At 32.3% G+C, this 21,478-nt stretch overlaps 3 protein-coding genes and 1 pseudogene across 4 annotated transcripts in view; 2 read left to right on the top strand and 2 right to left on the bottom strand.

Annotated features, from left to right (window-relative positions):
• LOC148226294 (uncharacterized) overlaps positions 1 to 7,716 on the bottom strand; it is a 34,476-nt gene extending 26,760 nt beyond the window's left edge. The window contains exons 1-2 of one of the 2 annotated variants that reach the window (XM_088203366.1): positions 7,383 to 7,716; positions 6,625 to 6,797 (exon numbers count right to left, since the gene is read on the bottom strand). In XM_088203366.1, coding sequence (XP_088059492.1) covers positions 6,625 to 6,797; positions 7,383 to 7,489 — 280 coding nt within the window. In that variant the 5' untranslated portion in view covers positions 7,490 to 7,716. The remainder of the gene's footprint in view (positions 1 to 6,624; positions 6,798 to 7,382) is intronic. The other variant, XM_088203360.1, reaches the window with a different exon arrangement.
• Positions 2,381 to 3,711, bottom strand: LOC148226295 (protein ZBED8L-like; annotated as a pseudogene).
• Positions 7,717 to 9,276: 1,560 nt separating the features above from the next.
• On the top strand, positions 9,277 to 12,528 carry LOC148226293 (5'-3' RNA helicase armi-like). The gene is made up of 2 exons (XM_088204281.1): positions 9,277 to 11,700; positions 12,053 to 12,528. Exons 1-2 carry the CDS (start codon positions 9,355 to 9,357, stop codon positions 12,371 to 12,373), a joined length of 2,667 nt encoding a protein of 888 aa, XP_088060407.1. The 5' UTR covers positions 9,277 to 9,354; the 3' UTR covers positions 12,374 to 12,528.
• Positions 12,529 to 17,026: 4,498 nt separating this feature from the next.
• LOC148226292 (5'-3' RNA helicase armi-like) lies at positions 17,027 to 20,862 on the top strand. The gene is made up of 2 exons (XM_088204629.1): positions 17,027 to 20,051; positions 20,368 to 20,862. Exons 1-2 carry the CDS (start codon positions 17,400 to 17,402, stop codon positions 20,707 to 20,709), a joined length of 2,994 nt encoding a protein of 997 aa, XP_088060755.1. The 5' UTR covers positions 17,027 to 17,399; the 3' UTR covers positions 20,710 to 20,862.
• The last annotated feature ends 616 nt before the right edge of the window (positions 20,863 to 21,478 follow it).

Raw genomic sequence — 21,478 nt, 5'->3', positions numbered from 1 at the left:
AAAAATATTGCTGCTGTAAGTAAAAAGGGTGTCCGAAGACCCGGATTTTCGATTCGTCGGCGTTCACGTTTTTTGGGCTTTTCTTATGATTCCCATTGGCGCATTTTGCATCTGGACTTGCACCTACACCCGTATACAATTTAGATAGCACTAGAGAACAAAGCTCAACGATCCTGGACAGCGAAGAATTTACGCAGATAGCGTGTTAGAGCAGCAAGAAGTTGATTCTGATTTTTAAAAGAAAATCTTTTTCTCTGACAAAGCACATTTTCACCACTCTGGGTATGTTAATAATTCCTCATATGATTCATGAGATACAATTACATACGCAAAAAGTGACTGTTTAGTGCGCATTGCGGTCAGGCGGCGTCATTGGGCCTTACTTTTTTGAAATCGATGAAGGTTAACGGTGAACGCTATAGGCGCATAATAGCCGATTTTTTTTGTCAATCAAAGATATTGACGTGAAAGACATGTGGTTCCATCAAGACGGCGACGCTTGCCACACAATATATGCAACGTTGGATGTTTTACGTGAAGTCAACTGGCCGACAAGATCATACAATTTGACGCCGTAGGATTTTTTTGTGGAGTTATGCCAAGATAATTGGAAAACCTAAGCCAACATCTACCAAATTATAACCGAAATACAGCCCGAAATGTACGAAAAAGTAATCACCAAGAGAAAAAAGTCTAATACCGTTAATACCGGTATTACCAATATTGACATTATTATTTATTATTTTAATTAATTGACTAAAAAAATATTTCGAATACAGTTTTTTGATTAGCAAAACCAAAGCGTTGGAATTCTCCGGCAACTATTGTTCGATATATTTAGTATTTTAATTACAAATTATTTTAATTAAAACACTTTCATAATAAAAAAAAATATTTTCGATAATTCGGTGCCAAATCTTTTTTTGCAGCAATAAATCTAGGACAACATCGTCATTGATCGACCGCTTCTGAATGCCTCCTAAATTTTATATCAGGGGCCAGAGCATTACTCGCCAATTTATTCCAATAAAATATATTACTGATCATTTTTTGTCAGTTACGATTATTCGAAAGAACCTTATGAGAAAGGAGTGTGTAAAAAATCTGTTTGTTCAAAATACGACATATTTATATGATTGATGATCGTGTTATTTTTGTAATTAAGATGTGATCTATTTATATTATTTTAGTCTAATTATTGCACATTTAATATTAATTTTAGAATATCGCAATAAAATTTATTTTTAAAAGATTTATCTCTCGTATACTTATTTATTTCTATTCATGTTAAAAATAACATGAATTAAATTTGGGTTATAAATGTTATAGAATAAGAAATACGTAAATACTGTTTTAGTGCCAGACATTTTGCAAAAAAAATTGAAAAAAAGGTGTTTTAAAATGTTTCTTTTTTTGTGTACACTCAATGGTGTGATGTAATTAAGTTTTTAATAATAATTTTCTTTTAAAAACATACATTTCGCGCAATTGTTTCAAATATGTTTTTTATTTAAATATAATTATTACTAATATTTAGCACCAATATTTAGTAAAGCATATTCTATGGACTATTTGGGTAAAAATATGTTTGAATTGAGATAAAAATACGCAAATAGTAGAAAGAATTTTGTGTATGCAATACCTGCTTGTTTTCACTTCGCCAGCCATCCCTATCATAAAAAAAAGCGCGGTCGCATAACATAATTACTGGGAAATACTAGGTACCGTTAGATTTGTCTGAGATTAAAGCATATGTATTCCTTTTATGTTGACACAAAATATTGCATATGTTAAATTAAATTAAATCGGCCGGTGGGATTTTTCACATATTTGGGTGGGCCGATATTTCGGTATATTACTATTCTACTTTGATATCCTAACCCGATAAAACTACTAAAGTTAATCTCCTACAATAAGCATCATTTTTTTCTACGGTTTTGCTTTCAAGCAATATGGGCATCGTCGTTTTCGTAGTTTTAGGCCAGTGTTTCTCAACCGTATTGAAAGAAACGCCCCCTTTACCACAGTAAAATTATCCAGTGCCCCCCCCCCCTCCCACACACAAAAATGAAATTTAAAATTTACGCTTTTCTTCATGTATGTATTTTACAATGGATTTCCTACTACAAATAAAAAAAATATGAGAAATACAAATAAAGCACGTGATTATTTTTATAAACATAATGTATTTATTATTTTATTGCATTTTATGTCATATTAACACTACATACAACATTATAATATTATTTTAATAAAAAAGCAAATAATTCAATATGAAATGCGAAATATTTACATAAAAATATTAGATTATTAATATTTTAAAGATTAGCTATTAAGCTAAATAAATTAATAAAATAAATAAATAAAAATAAAAATAAATTTAATGAGATCCTTGAGCCTCGCGCGATTGCACCAATTTTGTAATATTAGGCTCAAGTTTAGTTAAATACAATCTTAAATCTCCTTTTTGGCTTATTTGTAATCGATTTCGTGATTTTCTTAAAATATGTATTACTGCGCTAAAACCCTTTTCCACTAAATACGATGAAGGAAATCCCATGATCGGTAATTTTACTTCTTTCTACAGAAGAGGGTATCGATGGCGAAGACGAACCCAAAAAGCATCATAATCACATTGATTGAATATTATTTTGGCCTCAAGTCATTTTGTAGCTCAATAAACTGCTCATTTAAATTTTGACTGACACTTTCTACGTCTGATAAAAATGGATTAATTATCCAAGTTGGTATTACAAGTTCCGTCAAGTCTTCTTGAAACGAATTGTCATCTCTTCGATAAGGGCGTCAATATGGCTACAGTAGGTTTCCAAATCCGAATCCTTGAGCATATCTTCCTTTAATTGTTGTAAATAAGGAAACTGATGGTATTCTCGTCGACAAAGATTATTTTTATATAATTTGAGCTTATTTATAAAGCTCAGTACAATACCTTTGGCTTTAATAAGGCTGATATTGCCTCCTTGAAGTTTCAGGAGGTTTTCGTTTATCTTCTCAAATATATCCGAAAGATAGGCCACATCGTTTCGTAATAATTTCAATTCATTGCATATGTTTTTATTGTCCAAAAACTCCACAATCGTATTGAATAGTGCATAAAACCTTTTTAAACATTTCCTTTAGACAGCCATCTTACTTCTGTATGTAAGATAAGTCTTATAAATTCTTCATCATTTTCTATGCACAGTTGACGGAATAACCTATCATTCAAGGGACGTGACTTTATTTTATTTATGACATTTATAACAATATTCATCGATTTGTGAAGTCTTCCACTAAGATGTTTTGCGACTAAGTGATGACGGTGAATGATGCAGTGAATTGTTAGAACATTTGGTGCCACATTTTTCAATCTTGATACAAAACCACGATATCGACCAACCATAGCCGGTGCTCCATCAGTAGCACAAGCAATCACATTAGTGAAGGGAATATTTTTTTCGACGAAAAAGTTTTCAAGAGTTTCAAACACTGATGCACCAGTCGTGTTAGTAGTAAGTAATTTTGCAAATAGCATCTCTTCGATAATTTTTTCATTCTTCACAAATCGTGCATAAGCAAGTAATAGAGATTTATTATCATGCAGAGTACTCTCATCCAATTGTAATGAAAATTCGTTGGACTGTAGTTCATAACATACTTGCATTTCGATATCGCTTACCATCTCATCAATTCTTCTTGAAACTGTATCATTGGTCAATGGGATCGAAGAAAGAATCTTTTGCTGGTTTTGCCCGATCATATTATTAATGAATGCCCGTATAGCTGGTAATATTAATTTTTCTCCGTAGATATGTGGTGCACCACATTTTGCAATAATTTGTGCTATTTCATAAGATACCATTAGTCCTTTTTCATTCTGACTTGATTTTTTCTTAAAAACATCGCTGAGAGTATTACGACTTTCAAATGTTTTCTTAAGTTCTTGAAAGTATAATATGTCTTTATTGTTCTTGTCGGAATGTTTCTTTAAAAAATGTTCATTTACCCGCGATGGCTTCGTGGCCTCTTTCATATGACGTGGCGCTGTCAAACGCCGTACTGTCACACAACGCCCACTCAAAACCCTGCAGCGCCCCCTAAAATCCCTGCACCGCCCCCTAAATGCTAAAAATTTATAAACGCCCCGTCAGACCTCTGAAACGCCCACAAGGGGGCGCTGGCGCCCCCGTTGAGAATCACTGTTCTAGGCCATGGAGATATCATTTTCAGCAAATAAGATGAATGAATTTCAAAAAAATATATAAAAATATTATTGGTAGTATTGAATGTCAATTTTTGCCCCAATACCGGTATTGCAATCCCTAATCGAGACAGTTGTTCTAATAAAATCTTAAGAATTGATTATTCAATTGTTTCGTTCCGAGCTCTTTATTCTATTGATAGACGGTACTTTCGAGATGAGTTAGTGTATATTTTTATTTGTTCGAAATAGTCGTTAGAATGACTAACAAGTTAATTATGCAGGTGGTTGGAACCCCTACAGTTTGCATCATTTGTACGGCCTAAAGCTGGCATACGACCTAGTGGGAATAATGCAGAGTACTAGACCGTTATTCGATGTCGTTGGCGAATTAATATTAAAAATTATCATTAATTTACGAACGGTTTATGAAAAAAATTGATAACTATTTTTTTCATACCCAAAACAGCAGTCAAAATTACTTCAAAGTAGTTTTCAAACTTTATGTTATTACGATCCATATTTAAAAAAATAAATCTTGGTCTTTAAAATAATTCAAGCAAATTTTTAAATTTTCTTTCTTGAGCAAATGAAAAAAACATAATTCACAGAAACATAACAATAGACTATACTTATGTATATGTACGTTTATAAATGCATTTGTTTTTAATTCCATGGATAAGCTGTCTATCAGTACATTTCACACCACGAACATTTTTCAAAAAGTGATCCTCCTATTGACTTGAAAACATTTTATTCCACGTTGAAAGAGTCAACTTAAAAAAGGTTGCTAGATAGCAAAAAATGTTAAGTTTATACTTTGGGTTCGCGTACTTGACTAAAAATATTGGCTTGAAGATATTGATGTTCAGTTGACATTTGGTGATGGAATTTACGAACATATCAATCAGAATACCACTAAACGAAACAGAAACGATTAGTGGATTTTGCAAATACATTCTCGAAAAGACATACTAAAAAAATATTGCATTTGATATATGCTCCGAATTCTATTCCCATTTTTTCAAGCGAACATGAACCCGGGTTTTCGCAAACGAATCTAATTATTACCCCAATAAGAGCTTCGATGAAGACCAATACAGTTTCAGCACTTTTCTTCATTAAACTCGTCGGACCACCTTTGCCACTTTTCGATCCTTCAAAATACGTTGATCTGCGGTTTCTCAGATTTCATTTGGCCATAGACACCAACACTAAAAAAATGAATCGAGACGATTTAACAGACGAGAATTGGACAATTGGAAATCACTATAAACTTTTATTCAAATTTATTTTAAATTTAATCTTTAGTTGTATAATTATATTTGTTTGTTTAACTTTGGATTTGACATGTCTAAAGTAAAGAAAAAATTATGATGAATTTTCTTTATTTTTTATGCGCTTCGTAGTATAGGAAAAGCTGCTTTAAATTTAATTTGAATGAACATAATTTTCTATAATAAAATGCTTGACAAGAAATAAGTTCCGGTACCTTTTTTGTTTAAAAAATGCCCTGATATTAGGTAAATTGAAAAGAAGATAAGATTTTTAAATGTGTTGTTTTGACATCAGTGTCTTGGTTGCGATCAAGTAAACACATTCTTGGAATTATTTTGAATCAAAGATTAAATATTATCTTGAATCGTTTATTACCCTATTGTTACTCATTGGGCTCACACTTGTCATGTTACAACGAAAGATTTAATTAAATAAGTTCATCAGTAGTTTTACCAAAATAACCTAAAACTAATATTATAGTATTCTTACATCCAGAGACCACAAAGCAACCTGAGTTAAAAATTAGCTATATATTATAAATGAAATGTATGTGGCAAATAATCAGATGGCAATCATTTTTTTATAATTGTCTTTGAAATATATCGACAAAGTTTAACATCTAGCCTGTACCGCTACCTTGTTACAAAATTGCGGCAACTTAAACATTTGTTATAAAAAGTCTTAAAATTAGTTCTATACATAAAAGTAAAAGGGTCAAAATTGTTAAATGACATATTTCAAAATAAATATTTAAATAAAACATCCTTTTTCATACGCAGAAATCTAATTGTTACGATCAATAAAAACGTGAAAAGTAAATTTTATAATAACCAATTACTAATTCAAAAATACAGTTAAATTTATCAAATTTGTATAAATTTTATAGTTCGAGTATTATAAAAATTGAAATTAAATTTATTAATCAAAGATTATAAGTTATATAAGTGAATTGGACATTTTCTTGAAGTATAATAGCAATAAATTTTGAAAACTGCATTAATTGAAGGATGTATTAATATTGTTAAAAACTTTACTTATTTACTTATTAGAGATACAATTAAAAATAAATATTTTTAATAATTTTCTGACAAATTATTTAATATTTACCCACTTATTACACATATTTTTTTATTTAGTTTACTAACCTTCTTTAAGAGCAACATCCAATCTATGCGTATCAGCGGATAAAGACGCAGCAGCCCACGACAGTGTTGCAAGCCAAGCTAATAAGGCAGTGGTAATTCCTATCAGTATGAGTTTGGGACCCCACGTGTCCGTTCTAGGTTTCGAACATTGAGAAATTTTTCTTCCACGTTTTCTAAAAATAAAATAGAATATAAATATGAAATCACATATTATTGTAGATTTGTTTGCAAAGCACAAAGGTTAATAAAATGACAATGTTATTAAATTTACTTTAAAACGCACAGAACAAATATAATTTGTAAATACGCATTAGAAAATTTGTTTGATTTAAAGTTGCTAGGAGTTGTACCTATACATCCATGACAAAAGATCTACATGATATTAGTGTTTTGATTGAGCGTTAAAAAATACATTATACAGGATGGTCACTAATGTCTTGGCTGATCCCGCAAACAACGAGTCAATGATATGTCTCGAAAATAACGTTAAATGAAATTAAAGAACACTTTCTAGGATTATTTTCCGCTGATGATACTACTGGACTCGATACTGAAGATAACGAAGCAAATATTGTTGAATGAAATCTGTAACTTTGTTCAGAATGTTCACACTATTATAAGCTTCGATACATCGATGGAAGATATTTTGACTGAAAAAAGTGAGTTGAGTAATATTTTTCAATCATTTGAGTAATTTGATGAATATTAGATGAACTGAAATGTACTGTGAAATTGAAACTGAAAAATGTAAGTCACACCTGATCCTTCGCTTGCGCGGGGCGATCTCTATTTGAAACTCGTCCGAATCGGCGTCCGTGGAGACGTCGAGCAAATTGAAGGTCTCCTTGTTGTCGCCGAAAGACATGTCGCGAAGACGAATCGCTAAATGGTCTTCGACGAGAGAGCAAAGTCTGCGGCCGCTAGACTCGGGGGGCGAAACGGAACTCGGATCGGGTCGGAGATCATACTAGCAGCTAGGGCGACTTGGCGACTTGGCGACTTGGCGACTTGGCGACTTGGCGACTTGGCGATTCCGCGATTCGTAAACCGCACCGTCGGCTGTCACCTTGACGTAACTGCGCAGATAACTTCACGTCGGACTTTCGCTTAACCTCAACAATTTAATTATATTTTACTATAACTCAATTTTCAATTTATATAAATAATTTTCACTCGGAATATTAGCACTGGAGTGACGGATTTTCTATTCTCTTGTCGACGATCACTGATGATTATGAATGATCAATTCTGTGATAAATATTAATCACTAAAAATAATTTAATTTATGTTACCGTTTTTAATAATCGACATATTTACTATTTAATAATTCAAGTATTTAGAATAAAAAAATTTATCTCAGAAACCAATGTTGTTGATTATATTTTTTGATCGCCTGGGGAATAAATACGCGCACGGCGATGAAAAACAATGTTGAAAGATAAAACGTGTTAAGCTACTTTCTCGCTACGAAACGCACACCGTCTGGATACAATAGGAAGTCACCCTATTATATCATATTCCTGATCCATTTGTATTTATTGCTATTTTGCAAAACCAAGGTCGTCTTACACAAAAAACACGTGCAGTTGTGTTCCTACTAAAAATATTTGTACGTCTAGTATTTATTTATTATTAAGTTCTTTGACTTATCAACCTGGTTAACTTTTTTAAAAAAAAAAGACCAAAAATGGATTTTATAATATCAGTTTATTTTATTTATTTAATAATATATTTTGAAATTTTTAATTAGCCTGTTAAAATGATTTTTATTCCTTCCGCAGTATTTATTTTCGGTAAACGGATGGTTATGGGTGGCAATTAGAAAACAATATTAACCCAGATATGCCCACTGTCCTATGGGTAGGTCACTAAAATCGTGACACTGTTTTTTACAATTATGACGTTTTTATTACTTTTACATGAGTCAAAACGTGAATGAACTCATAAAAAGGGTCTAATAATAGAGAAAACAAACTTTTCTCTTCGATCGGCAAATTTTGCAAACTCGAGTCGACAAGAATACTTGCCACTTTTATTACAAAATGTCGGAAAATTTGTTTGTGAGAAATGTGATTATAATAATTTTATTATTTTTAGCGTAATTTTTGAGATATTTACAAATTTTTAATGTGTTTTGATGCAAATCGAGCAATGATAAATATATTATATTCATAAATATTTATTAAAATTAATTTCAACTTAAAATATAAACTATTTTCAGAAATTTAATTACATTTTCAAATTTTTCTACGTTTTAAGTACATAAAATTATAATATGTAATAAAATACAAAATAATGATTAATTCAATTATGTTATTACTTAAACTAAAATACCACTTTTTGTAAATTATTGAAATTAAATAGTACATAATTATCAAAATACTATAATACTAATTTTAATTTACTCTGTACACGACAGTATGGTTTCTGAGCGTGACAGCACCTTTTAGTAATTTGAAAAAATGCTTAGCGACATACAATTTTCTAACTAAAAGAAAGGCGCTGGGATATATGTACGGATAATAACCAAATGTCCTTTGGTAAAGGTACCTTAAATACCTTTTTTGAATTTTTTCCACTAAAAGGGAATATTTGGCTATTCGGGTATATGGTCTATAAGGTTTATAACTCATGGCAACACCGAGATGTATTATCATAGTGACAGTTTAACGCGATCAGTGCATAGCTGATGCAATCTAGTGACAGTAATGCAAAGTGCAATAAAGTAAAATGCTGTCGACAGTTTACAAGTTATTTCAATATTTGTTTTTAAAAAATACTCCAGACGATTTGATTAAAACATCTGACAATTTCGCTTTACCAACATTACCATTAAACTCGCGCAAATGCATTTCTGTTTACATTGAAAATGTCTCACCGAAATTGCAGACTTTTAAAGAGCTTATATTACCTATTAAACAACGTCCTCAATTAATAAATCTGACCAGTGTGCTTACTTTTAAAGAGATTAGCCCCGGGCAGAGAGTACACTTTTGGCTCGAGTATCGTTGTATAATATTGGGCAGTTCTGAGGAAACGGTAATATTCAGCTTTGAGGGATTTAATATAATTCGGAAATTTCAATTCCATGGCATCCTCGATCCGATGCCGATGCCGACTCTGACTCCAACTCCAACTCCAACTCCGAGATCATCGTTAGGCTTCAATACCTCGATTGCCACTCAAAACCGCATCGATACGAATTACAACTGTCAGAATTATCTTTCGACAACGCTGCAGGCGAGCGCTTCGAGAGATCTCAAAAAAACGATCATACCGACACTTTCCAATCAAAAATCGAGTGTGATTCAAAAAGGCACTAGCACATTATCTAGGCGGGTGAATAACGAAGTGCTCACTGAACAAAATGTAAGACGCACAAGAAACCACAAAGGAATTCCTGACTACTTGTGGCAGTCGTATTACATTGATGCCGACAAAACCAATCAAATCAAAAAACCTGCACCGCCTATATTGTCACAACCGTTACGTTTAAATAACTATACAAAAAAGTTTCACATGTTGCTATATCTAGAAGAAATCCAGCAAAACCTCGGATATAAAAATTATAATGAACAAAATGTTTCCATGGAGAAAGACGAAAAAAATCAACTACTCATTATGAAGATCAAGAATTTGGCCAAAAAGAGTCCAACCTTGCAACTCGGAGACTTTATAATAGTGGACAATCCGTGGAATCAATACCCGCTTGAAATCGAAGGTTACGTTAATAAAATTGAGAAAGATTCTGTTCACTTTAGATTTAGAAAAATGTTTTTTAAAAAATATGGCGATGAACTTCTTAACGTTGAGTTTTTTACCTCTGGAGCTACGTATCGGAAGTGTCACTCTGCGATTGACAAAGCTTTTTCAGAATTAGGCCCACAAATATTATTTCCTGATGGCACTGTAAAACCAAAGAAATCGCAAATCTCCACACTGGTCTTTTTAATGCAAGGCATGGTTATTGACAATAAAAATTACTGGAACAGATCGCAAACAGATAACATAAATTGGTTTAACAAAAACTTAAATTGTATACAAAAAAAAGCGGTTACAAATATTTTAAACGGAACGTTAAGACCTTCACCTTATGTAATATATGGTCCACCGGGAACTGGTAAAACGATGACATTAATAGAAACTATAAAACAAATAGTGTATCTAATACCGAATTCCAAATTATTAATTGCTACGCCGTCAAACACGGCCGCTGATTTAATAACGCAGCGTTTACTTGAAACCACCGATACTGATAAATCTATCATACGGTTAGTGTCAAGCAATCAAGTGAACAATGACAAAATTCCAATTTCGTTGAAAAAGTACAGTGCAACTATGAAAACTTCGATAAACTTAATTTCCGAAATCGACAAGAGCGGCTTTCATCACAATTGCGACAGCGAATACATCAAGCAACACCAAATCGTAATCGGAACATGCATTGGTGTAGGAACGTTAGGCAGAATGGGCTTCAAAAACGGCTACTTCACACACGTTCTGATAGACGAAGCCGGGCAATGTACGGAACCTGAGATTATGGTACCACTTTCCTTCATCGATATATCTAAAGGCCAAATAGTAATATCAGGAGACCCTTTACAGTTAGGACCTGTAGTAACATCTGACTTAGCTTCAGAACATGGATTGAGCGAATCGTATTTAGAAAGGTTGCTAAATTGTATTCCGTACAAAAAAGACACTATAAGCAACGGCACCGAAAACGGCGGATATGATCCGCAGCTCGTGACAAGGCTGATTTATAATTTTAGATCGATTCCAAAAATTGTCAGTCTATTTAGCGACATGTTTTATGATGGAAGTTTAATATCGAAAATTAATACAGATACTCCTGAGATAGGAAATTATTTTAAAAGAATTCAAAGCGTATTAAAATTAACAGAAAATCCTGGTGTTGTATTTTACGGGATCAAGGGAACGAGCCATAAGGGTATTGACGTTCCATCTTGGTATAACCCTAAAGAAGCAACAGCACTCTTGGATGTATTGCTTGGCTTATATTCTAAAAATATTAAACCGGATGATATTGGAATTGTTACTCCGTATACCAAACAGGTCAGTAAATTTATTTTTACATTATTACTAAATTATATCTTATCCTTATGATATAGTGTACATTTATAAAAAAGTTTCTTGAACCAGTAATCATATAAAAAAAATTGGTAACACTTCATCGTTTGATTTCAAAACTTATATTTGAAATCAGATATAAACGTGTTGTAAATTTGGTTTGGCACTTTTTTAGCTACTATTAAAAAAAAATTAAAATATCAACTTGAAAATATTAGATTATGGCAGATAATTAACTTAATAGACAGGATATTTTATTTGTATGTTGCACAGTTTATTTTGGAATTTTGTTATGGAATGCTTAAATACATATATTAAAAATTGATGTTTATTTTAGGTAGAATATTTGACTAAGATAATAAAAGATACAAATAAAAAACTACCAAAGATTGGATCTGTAGAAATTTTTCAAGGGCAAGAACGCAAGATAATATTAATGTCAACTGTCAGATCACAAATGGGAGATGGCACATCAAATCAGATGGGTTTTGTAAAATCACCGAAACGCATCAACGTCGCAATTTCAAGAGCGGAAATTATTATGATCATATTTGGTGATCCTCATTTACTGATGCACGATCCGTTATGGAAAAATATCCTACTAAGGATCATTGATAAACATTGTTATACGGGCTGTAGACTAATTAATAATTTCTAAGCATTTATATTATTTAATCTTATTCAAAAGCACCAATTTTTGATATTGTATTGTGATAAATTTTTATTTATTTTTATTGTAATTATGGTATTATAATTTAAGCAAATGTGACAAATATATTGTATTTTAAATAAATATAACCATTTTATATTGGAGATAGTGTATTTATTTTTTTGAAATAGTTAATTAAAAGAAAATATATGTTTGAGAGCAAAATTTAATTATCTAAGAATCCCGTCGAAAACAAACAATATCATACAATCAGGGAGTGTTAAGGCATAGTTTTAATATTATTTCGGCCGGAGTAGTTTTTAATTTTAAATTTTAACTTTCATTTTTCTCAATTTAATCTCTCTAAATTTTTATCAAATAAAGATAGAAAAGAAGCAAATGAGGGCATTTTTTGTACAAGCTCAAAATTGTATGTTCTTTGTTGGTCACCATATAATCCGTACAATTTCTTGTATCTGTTACTGCTCGCAAACTAAACCATCCTTTTGTGTTGGTTACTGTTAAATAAGGTATAGTGCAACGATGATTCGAAAAAATAAAAAAGTCAAGGACGATCTTTAGTTGATAATGATCAACTGAAATCGTTAACAAATTTACATCCAATCTTAACAACACAACGGAGCATGGTTAAAAATTCATACTAATGAGTCGAGGCACAACTATTTCGTATTATAAAATGGACAGTTTTATTTTTTCGAAAATAATATATGAAAAACCGAAACGCAAAAATATATGCTAGTGTTTAAGTATGTTTATTTAATAAAAGAAATTATTCAATTATTAAATATGTAATTATGTATTATTTAATTACAGCAATCTACAAAAAGAGGCATTTCAGTTAAGTAAGTAAATAACAAACACACTTGCATGTATCATTAATTTTTATTTTATTAAATATTATAATCATATGTGCCTAAAACATAAAGGAACAGTCTTAAATTGTTAGAAAATTTGAAAATGTAATAGAATTTCTGAAAACAGTATATATTTTATGTTGAAATTAATTCCACGGAAAGAAAAAACAAAGATAACCTTATGACTACTATATCAATAAATATGTATAAATAATATATTCATCATTGCTCGATTTGCATCAAAACACTACGGCAGAAATAATATAATTATTATAATAAACAAATTTTCCGACATTTTGTGGTTGCAAAATTGGCAATAAGCTCACTATAGTCAAATTCATTGGCTATTTCATTTCCAATTGACAATATAGCTAAGGCGGTGAGTCGATCTTCAGCCATTGTTGATCGCATATAATTGTTTATGAGTTTTAGCTTTGAAAAGTTTGTCTTCAGAAACTACAGTAACAGAAATTGTTAAAAGTGTAATATTAACATAAGGAAAGACATTCTTTCGATTGTTTATACTAAGAAATTGAAAAATCTCTACAGGAGTATTTTAATGACTGCGGGAATTTTTAGCCCCAATGATTTTAACTTCTTAGAGTCATCAATATATGTATTTAGTTTCCCCAGCTGTAAGATTTTTTTTCAGACTCATACTGCAATTTAATATATCTGTTTCTCACAATTCGTGAAATTTATAGATAAAAGCAAATAAGTCATGATCTATTTGAAGCGGCTATCGACATGATTGCCATATCAATTATCTGGTAAAAATAATCAATTTTTTTTTTTGTGAATTTACAATTGCTTCATTATCACCTTCATAATAAAAATGTTATCTTATTTTGTGCATCCTTATCTCTTGGAAAACTGGATCTATTTCAAAATCCGTAGCGATTTCTACTGTTGTTTCAAAACCGCTTTGTCTGTAAGACTTCAACCATTTACAGGTTTGTTCGATGCTGTTGATGGCATTTGCTAGATCGAGTGAGATCTTTTATAATTCCTTGTTGATATAATTAAACCGAAATAATATATCATATCCACAAAAAAACAATTGAAAAAATGAAATTAAAATTATTCAATTCTTTAAATTAAGATTCAGCGACTCTTCGAATCATGGATCATTTATTTGCATTTATGGATCTAAAGGGACAGGGTATGCACAACACATGATGCTGTATCCAGATAGCATTACATAGCCTTTGCCTGCTCAAGTACTATCTCTAAACCAGGGTAACTGTATTGGGTATTCAATTCCTTTGGCTAACAGAGAAGGACGGAATGGTCCGATAATCAGGTGGTTGGAAGTAGGGTCAATAAACATAAACAAAACTATCGTTACAAAACAGTATATAATAAAGAAAGCTGGACTTATCTCGACGACCTAGACTCTAGGTCGTCGTGAGATCAGTCCGGGGGATACAGATTCCGATGAATCAACTATGGAAGTTAGCGAAGCCATTATGAAGCTAAAATATAACAAGTCACCAAAGGTATAGATGAATTCCTGCCGAATTGGTGAAACACAGCGGTAATGAACTGTTCCAATATATACAGGACATAATTGTAGAAATATGAAAAAATTATATATTGTCCGATGAACGTAACTTATTACTACTTACTATACGCGATTTTTTACGCGTGATATAATCTAAAGAGTACACTGTAGGGTGTAAAAAAACTAATCTCCTTTGTGCAACTCATAATGAGAAATGTCAAATGCCAAGTGAAAATACAAAATGATCTATCAAAGCCAACAGCCTACGACAGGACGATGCTCTAGTGTGCAATCTGTTCAACATTGCCCTAAAAAAAGTGATCTGAGATGCCAAACTGGATATAACCGGCAGTGTGTATAATAAATCGACACAATTCTTCGCCTGCACTGATGACGTAAACATAGTGGCGAGATCAAAACAGGCACTAATAGAAGCCTTTAACGCCATTGAATCGTCAGCCAGGAAAATGGGGTTGAAGATCAATGGAACAAAAACAAAATACATGTCGGTTATGCCTAGTTTAATATTATGCCTAGTATAAAATAATTAAAAATAAACTAAATATATGTACATATACAATAAAACCATGACAGTATAAACAGGTTAAATTTCACATAATAAGGCCAAGATTTTATTTTCTGACTCTCTTTCTGTACACAGATTAAAAACATTTTTTAGATCTTAGATATAATTACCAACCCCGATGCAAAAATAGTTAACTCAGATATATCAAAGGTTGATGTTCTATGAAAGAAAATAAATCATATTATTTCTTTGAAAACAAACACGTGTCAAAGACCAACGGTGCTGATAACAAACCATCGACTCAATTTGCTTATTTTTTAACGCACGTTTCTTATATATTTTTAATATATTTTAAAAATACATAAAATATTGAACATTTCACACATTTGATGTATCGAGTCTGTAGATGAATGGTTGGTATTGTATTCTATATATATGACCACGTAATTTGCATTAAATATAAATAATATATGTATTGACGCCCGTTTCGTCTTTTGTATGCGTTCGCGAACGCCGTCATACAGCGTTCGGGAACGCCCCCGAATTTGACTGCAATCGGCTCCGATCGTCGTTACGAAGCAATCGGAGCTCAATAAAGGTCAGGGCCGGCCCGAGAGGCAGGCAGTACAGGTGATCGCCTGGGGCGCTAGATATTGTGGGGCGCCGTGATACCAAATAGAGGCGCAATATTCACTTAAAATTATCAAACAATATTGTTAAATAATATAATCTGATATTTTTTTGTGTACACTACTGTGTACTCTTTAGATTATTTCACGCGTAAAAAATCGCGACGAAAATAAAACTACAAATTTTTAAATACCCACAATCGCAAAAAAGAGTATGGTATCAAATATATGTAATATTAAATTACTTTAATTTGAATTATATTTGTACCATTTCTAAAAAATCGCAAGCAATAATAAAAAAGTGGAATAAACCCAATAATAAACAATGGACGTAATGGAATAAAGATATCTTTATTTTAAAGACACATTCAGACGAAAGCACATTGCGTTTTATAAATTCAAAGAAATATGGGGTAATATAGTTTGGGGGCTGTTGGTGACGGGTGGCAATGAGACACAGATTAAGCCGCTGCAGTAATATTTATTTAAGATTGACGGAGTTTACATTACAAAATGGGGCGGACGCGCGACGGCACGCGAGAGAGAAAATCCGCAACGCAATGCCACTCCAGCGCCGACCAGTTTTGGCCATAACACATCTAAATTCGGCTCCCATAATAGTAATAAAAGTGTGTCAAATTATTATAAAAATAAAGCAACCCTCGTTAGTCAAGGATGCTTATTCGAAATGTTCTGCTGGCTTTGCTACATACCTATTCATTCAGTTTATTTTATTGTCTCCATCCCATCTACTGCAATTGAGAAATACTTCAAGGGGAAAAAATGTGAATAACACACCGTCTTGTATTTGTCTAATTTATGACTTTTAAGGCTAAAAAAGTTAGCTTTTAATACTTTTAACGAAATACCGGGATTTTCGCATATACTCGAAAGCAGAGTACATATAATGACAAATACAATCACGATTATATGTGGGACCGCGTTTAAGTCCGATTTTCATATTCCCTCACGGGCTCGACACCGCGTGTAATGGATATTTCTGAATTCCCACACCGGTACGGGACCGCGTGTAAAGTGGTTAAATATAAATAATAAATCTTAAAAAGTAAAAAAAATAGCAAAAGGGTGCTGGCCACTTTCGTAGACGTTGGGGCCAAAAGCATAAAAAAGCAGAATTAACGTCATAACAATCTTTTCTGAGCGTGGTTCCGATAAAATTGCAAAGTACCCGAATTAACTATGGAAAACTATATCTAATATTTTAATATAATAATATTTTTTCAAACGGTACGCTAATATATTTGTATTTGTATAAATCTTGGTGTATTTACGAACCTTATCCGATTACGAGATGATGCTCGCGCATGCGCGTTACACCCGTTGTTGTTTGCCACAAATGTAAATACATTAAGCTTTGGCATTAGCTGCGAAACCTAATTTAGTGTGCTTAGTGAGAGCGGTGCCACAATGAAGCCTTCGATGAACCGTTAATTTGGAAGTTCAGGTTAAGAACATTAGTTTGCTTTAATACGGCCCAAAAATGCTGTCAACAATCTGCAACTTTTTAAAAACTTTGATTTTGGTATGTTATCAAAGCGACGTAAAGGAACCAATTGAAATATCAGGCAATTTCGATGTAGGAGAATTGTTATTAAATACGCACAAATCAGTTGTTATTCAGATAAAAAATGTTTCATCAAAATTGCAAATTTTTAAGAAGCTTATATTTGAACATAATTATAGCGAATTTACGCAATTAATAAATATGTCGCGTGAAATGACGTTTGTGGAGATTGGTCCAGAACAGAGTATTACGTTAATGATTGACTGCCACTGTAAAATATTACGCTATACTAATGAAGGAGTAATATTCAGTTTCGAAGGATTTAATATAATTCGCAATATTAAATTTAATGCTGCTATCACTTTGGAGTCAACTAAAAGATCAGTGTTAGACTTTGGTTACTTAAGCGTGGTTCGAAGCAGTATACCAAATAGACAGACAAATTGCAATATTGTTATTGACGGAACCAAAATAAGAGCGTCAGCTCCAAACATTGAGAAATGTTATACAAAAGAGCTCCCGGTAAGCTCCTCGAAAGACTATACAAACTCTCTGCTCACACCTTGTGCGGAAGATATCAAACAGAACCTCTCCAGTTATGCGAGTGAAACTAAAGATAGCATTGATACATTATCTGGGTGGACAGATTACAACATCGTCACTGATCAAAATGTAAGTGAAAGAATATCGATGTTGAACGGTCAGGACCATTCCCCAATAGAGCCACCGGAAATCACCTTGAAAAACCACAAAGACTTTTTGTTTTCACTTAAACAGTCACTTCCCATTCAATCGAGTGGAATTCGAGACAGCATTGGCACATTATCACGACAGTTGAATTACAATATTGTCACTGAGCCAAAGGTAAGTGAAAGAACATCGACGTTGAACTTTCAGAATTGTACCCCAAATGAGTTAACAAAACTCACAATAAAAACCCACTCAGGCATTCCCGACTACTTATGGCAGACATATTACAACGAGGTTGAGGAATGCAGTCTATCTGAAATGACTGTACCATCCATATTATTGCAACCTTTGAGTATAAAAAACTATAAAGAAAGATTTCACATGTTAGTATATCTTGAAGAAATTGGGCAAAATCTTGGATACAAAAATTACAATGAGCTAAATGTTTACATGGACAGAGCCGACATATATCTCGTGATGGAGATTAAGGATCTGGCCGAAAAGACTCCGACGTTGCAACTCGGAGACTTTGTAGAAGTGAATAATCCATGGATGCAAAATCCGTCACGATTCACAGGTTACATTAATAAAATAGGGCCAGATTGTGTTTACCTCCGATTTAACACAAGATTTCTTGATCAATATGATGGCGAAAGTCTTAACGTTGAATTTTTTGCTTCCAGAGCTGTATATCGGAAATGTCATTTTTCGATTGATAGAGTTTTTTCACAATTGGGCCCAGAACTATTATTCCCTGAATGCATAACGAAAGCCAAAAAGCCACAAATTAAAATTGGAAATCAAGACGTATTAACGCAAGGTATAGTTAACAATAACCATCAGCTGATTGAATCCAAGAAATATGAGGTAAATTGGCGCTACAATAACTTAAATGTTATACAAAAGCAAGCAGTAATAAATATTCTAAAAGGAACGTTAAGACCTATGCCCTATGTGATATACGGTCCCCCGGGAACTGGTAAAACGATGACATTGGTTGAAACTATCCAGCAAATAGCGTCTCTCATACCGAGTTCCAAATTATTAATTGTTGCACCTTCAAACACTGCTGCTGATCTAATAACGCAGCTTTTAATCGATACCTGCAAGCTCACTACTGGTTATATATTGCGTGTAGTGTCAATTAATCGAGTGAACAATAACAAAATTCCTGTTTCGTTGAGAAAGTGCAGCGCAACTATTAAAACAATGGAAGGTTTTGCTTCGGGTATCGACAAGAGCGGCTTTTATTACAATTGCAACAAGGAATATATCAAGAAACACAAAATCGTAATCGGAACGTGCATCGGCGTGGGAACGTTACACAGAATAGGCTTTAAAGATGATTACTTCACACACGTTCTGATAGACGAAGCTGGGCAATGCACGGAACCGGAGAGTATGGTAGCACTATCTTTCATCAATAAATCTAAAGGCCAAATTATAATGTCAGGTGATCCTTTACAATTAGGACCCGTAATAACATCCGCCTTAGCTTCCAGTTATGGATTGGACACATCGTACTTAGAAAGATTGCTGAATTGTATTCCGTACAAAAGAGATATTGTAAGCAACGGAACGGAAAACGACGGGTATAATCCGGAGCTCGTGACAAAACTGATTTATAACTATAGATCGATTCCAAAAATTGTTAGTCTATTCAGCGACATGTTTTATAATGGAAGTTTAATATCGCAATTAAACACAGATACATTATGGATTAGAAACTTTTTTAAAAGAATTCAAAGCTTATTAAATTTAGCTGAAAATCCTGGTGTTATGTTTTATGGCATCAGTGGAGAGAGCTATAAGGGTTTTGACTTTCCATCGTGGTATAACCCTCAAGAAGCAAAAGCGCTATTAGATGTATTGCTTGGTTTATATACTAAAAATATTAGCCCAGAAGATATTGGAATCGTTACTCCATACAAAAAACAGGTCAGTGTATCAATTTTTACATTTTAAATAAAGTATGCCTTCAAATAATGTAAACTTGAATTTGCCAATAAATAATGCTAAAAAAATTGAGCCAGTATATTAGGAGTTCTATAAATAAAATTGGACATATGTATCATAATATGTTTCACTTAAAACTTATATGATATAAATTAGTTTTAATATTTAATAACTACACAAGTAACGCACGATGTCACCGCGCTATAACCACTCAATAAATCAGATTATTCATTTTCTATGGTGCACTTGTTTTAAACATAGATATTTTATGCATATAATAAACGTTAGTTCATTTCAGGTTGAATATTTAACTTCCATCATAAAAGACAGCAATAAACCGCTACCAAAGATTGGATCCGTTGAAATTTTTCAAGGGCAAGAGTGTAAGATAATACTAATGTCTACTGTCAGATCGCATACGGGAGATGGTACATCGTATCAGATGGGTTTTGTCAAATCACCGAAACGTATCAACGTCGCACTGTCAAGGGCAAAACTTTTTATGATAATATTCGGTGATCCACATTTACTGGTGCGTGATCCGTTATGGCGGAAGATCATACTGAGGATCGTTGATAAACATTGTTATATGGGCTGTGACTTACCTAATTTGAACAAATTTATAACTTATAATTCTTAAGTATAAATGTTACTTTATTTTATTAAACATGAACAATTTTTATATATATATATATATTGATTATAAATTACTATTTGATGTAATTATAATGTTTGTATTGATATCACATACATATATCAATTGTATTTTCACTAAATATATACTTTTTATATTGAATATATAGTTCATTCTTAATCCTTTTAAAACATCCAAATTTTTAAATGATTATTTTTTATTAGTTTTGTAATGTATTTATATGTTTATAAGCTCCTAAAAATATATATTTCTTTGTACTAGGATCTCTTTTATATGAATATTAGATATCGTCAGTGCTGCATAATCACTGAACTACTGTTTGCAATACCGCGGAACTACAAATGACTGATCTTTACAGGAGGGAAAAAAAAACTTCATAAGTATTACATATTGAAAGCTGTAGATGTCTATCGGGTTATTACCCATCGCCAAAAAATTAAATTTTCGTTAATCTAAGAATGTTATATCACTTACGAGTTTTTGTCGTATCGAATTAGTTAAATATGCCACGTATTTAAAGTAGATAAGCAGAATTAAAACTTTCTTTTAGTTTCAAATATTTTATTATTTAAAAACAAATTTAAATAACTACATCATTAAAACAATTTAACTACAAGAGCATAATATTAACGAAGCCAATACACTGGCACAATATAATAATAGAAAAAAACATATTTATCAACAAACATGAACATTAATCTGTTTTGTAAGTTTAAGCGACAATCTCATATTGTTATAAAAAAATCAGTTTTAA

Source organism: Plectrocnemia conspersa, unplaced genomic scaffold (assembly GCF_051122295.1).
Source record: "Plectrocnemia conspersa isolate PC_06_02 unplaced genomic scaffold, ASM5112229v1 ptg000014l, whole genome shotgun sequence".
Lineage (NCBI taxonomy): Eukaryota > Metazoa > Arthropoda > Insecta > Trichoptera > Polycentropodidae > Plectrocnemia > Plectrocnemia conspersa.
The sequence above is the reverse complement of the archived record's forward strand: the minus strand, read 5'-3'. Positions and strand labels throughout refer to the sequence as shown.

Bases quoted from the DNA above. Each gene is read 5' to 3' on its own strand.
- LOC148226293 (XM_088204281.1), top strand. From the start codon at position 9,355: ATGCTGTCGACAGTTTACAAGTTATTTCAATATTTGTTTTTAAAAAAT. The intron at 11,701-12,052 runs GTCAGTAAATTT...TGTTTATTTTAG, and splicing joins TTACTCCGTATACCAAACAG to GTAGAATATTTGACTAAGAT.
- LOC148226292 (XM_088204629.1), top strand. From the start codon at position 17,400: ATGCTGTCAACAATCTGCAACTTTTTAAAAACTTTGATTTTGGTATGT. The intron at 20,052-20,367 runs GTCAGTGTATCA...AGTTCATTTCAG, and splicing joins TTACTCCATACAAAAAACAG to GTTGAATATTTAACTTCCAT.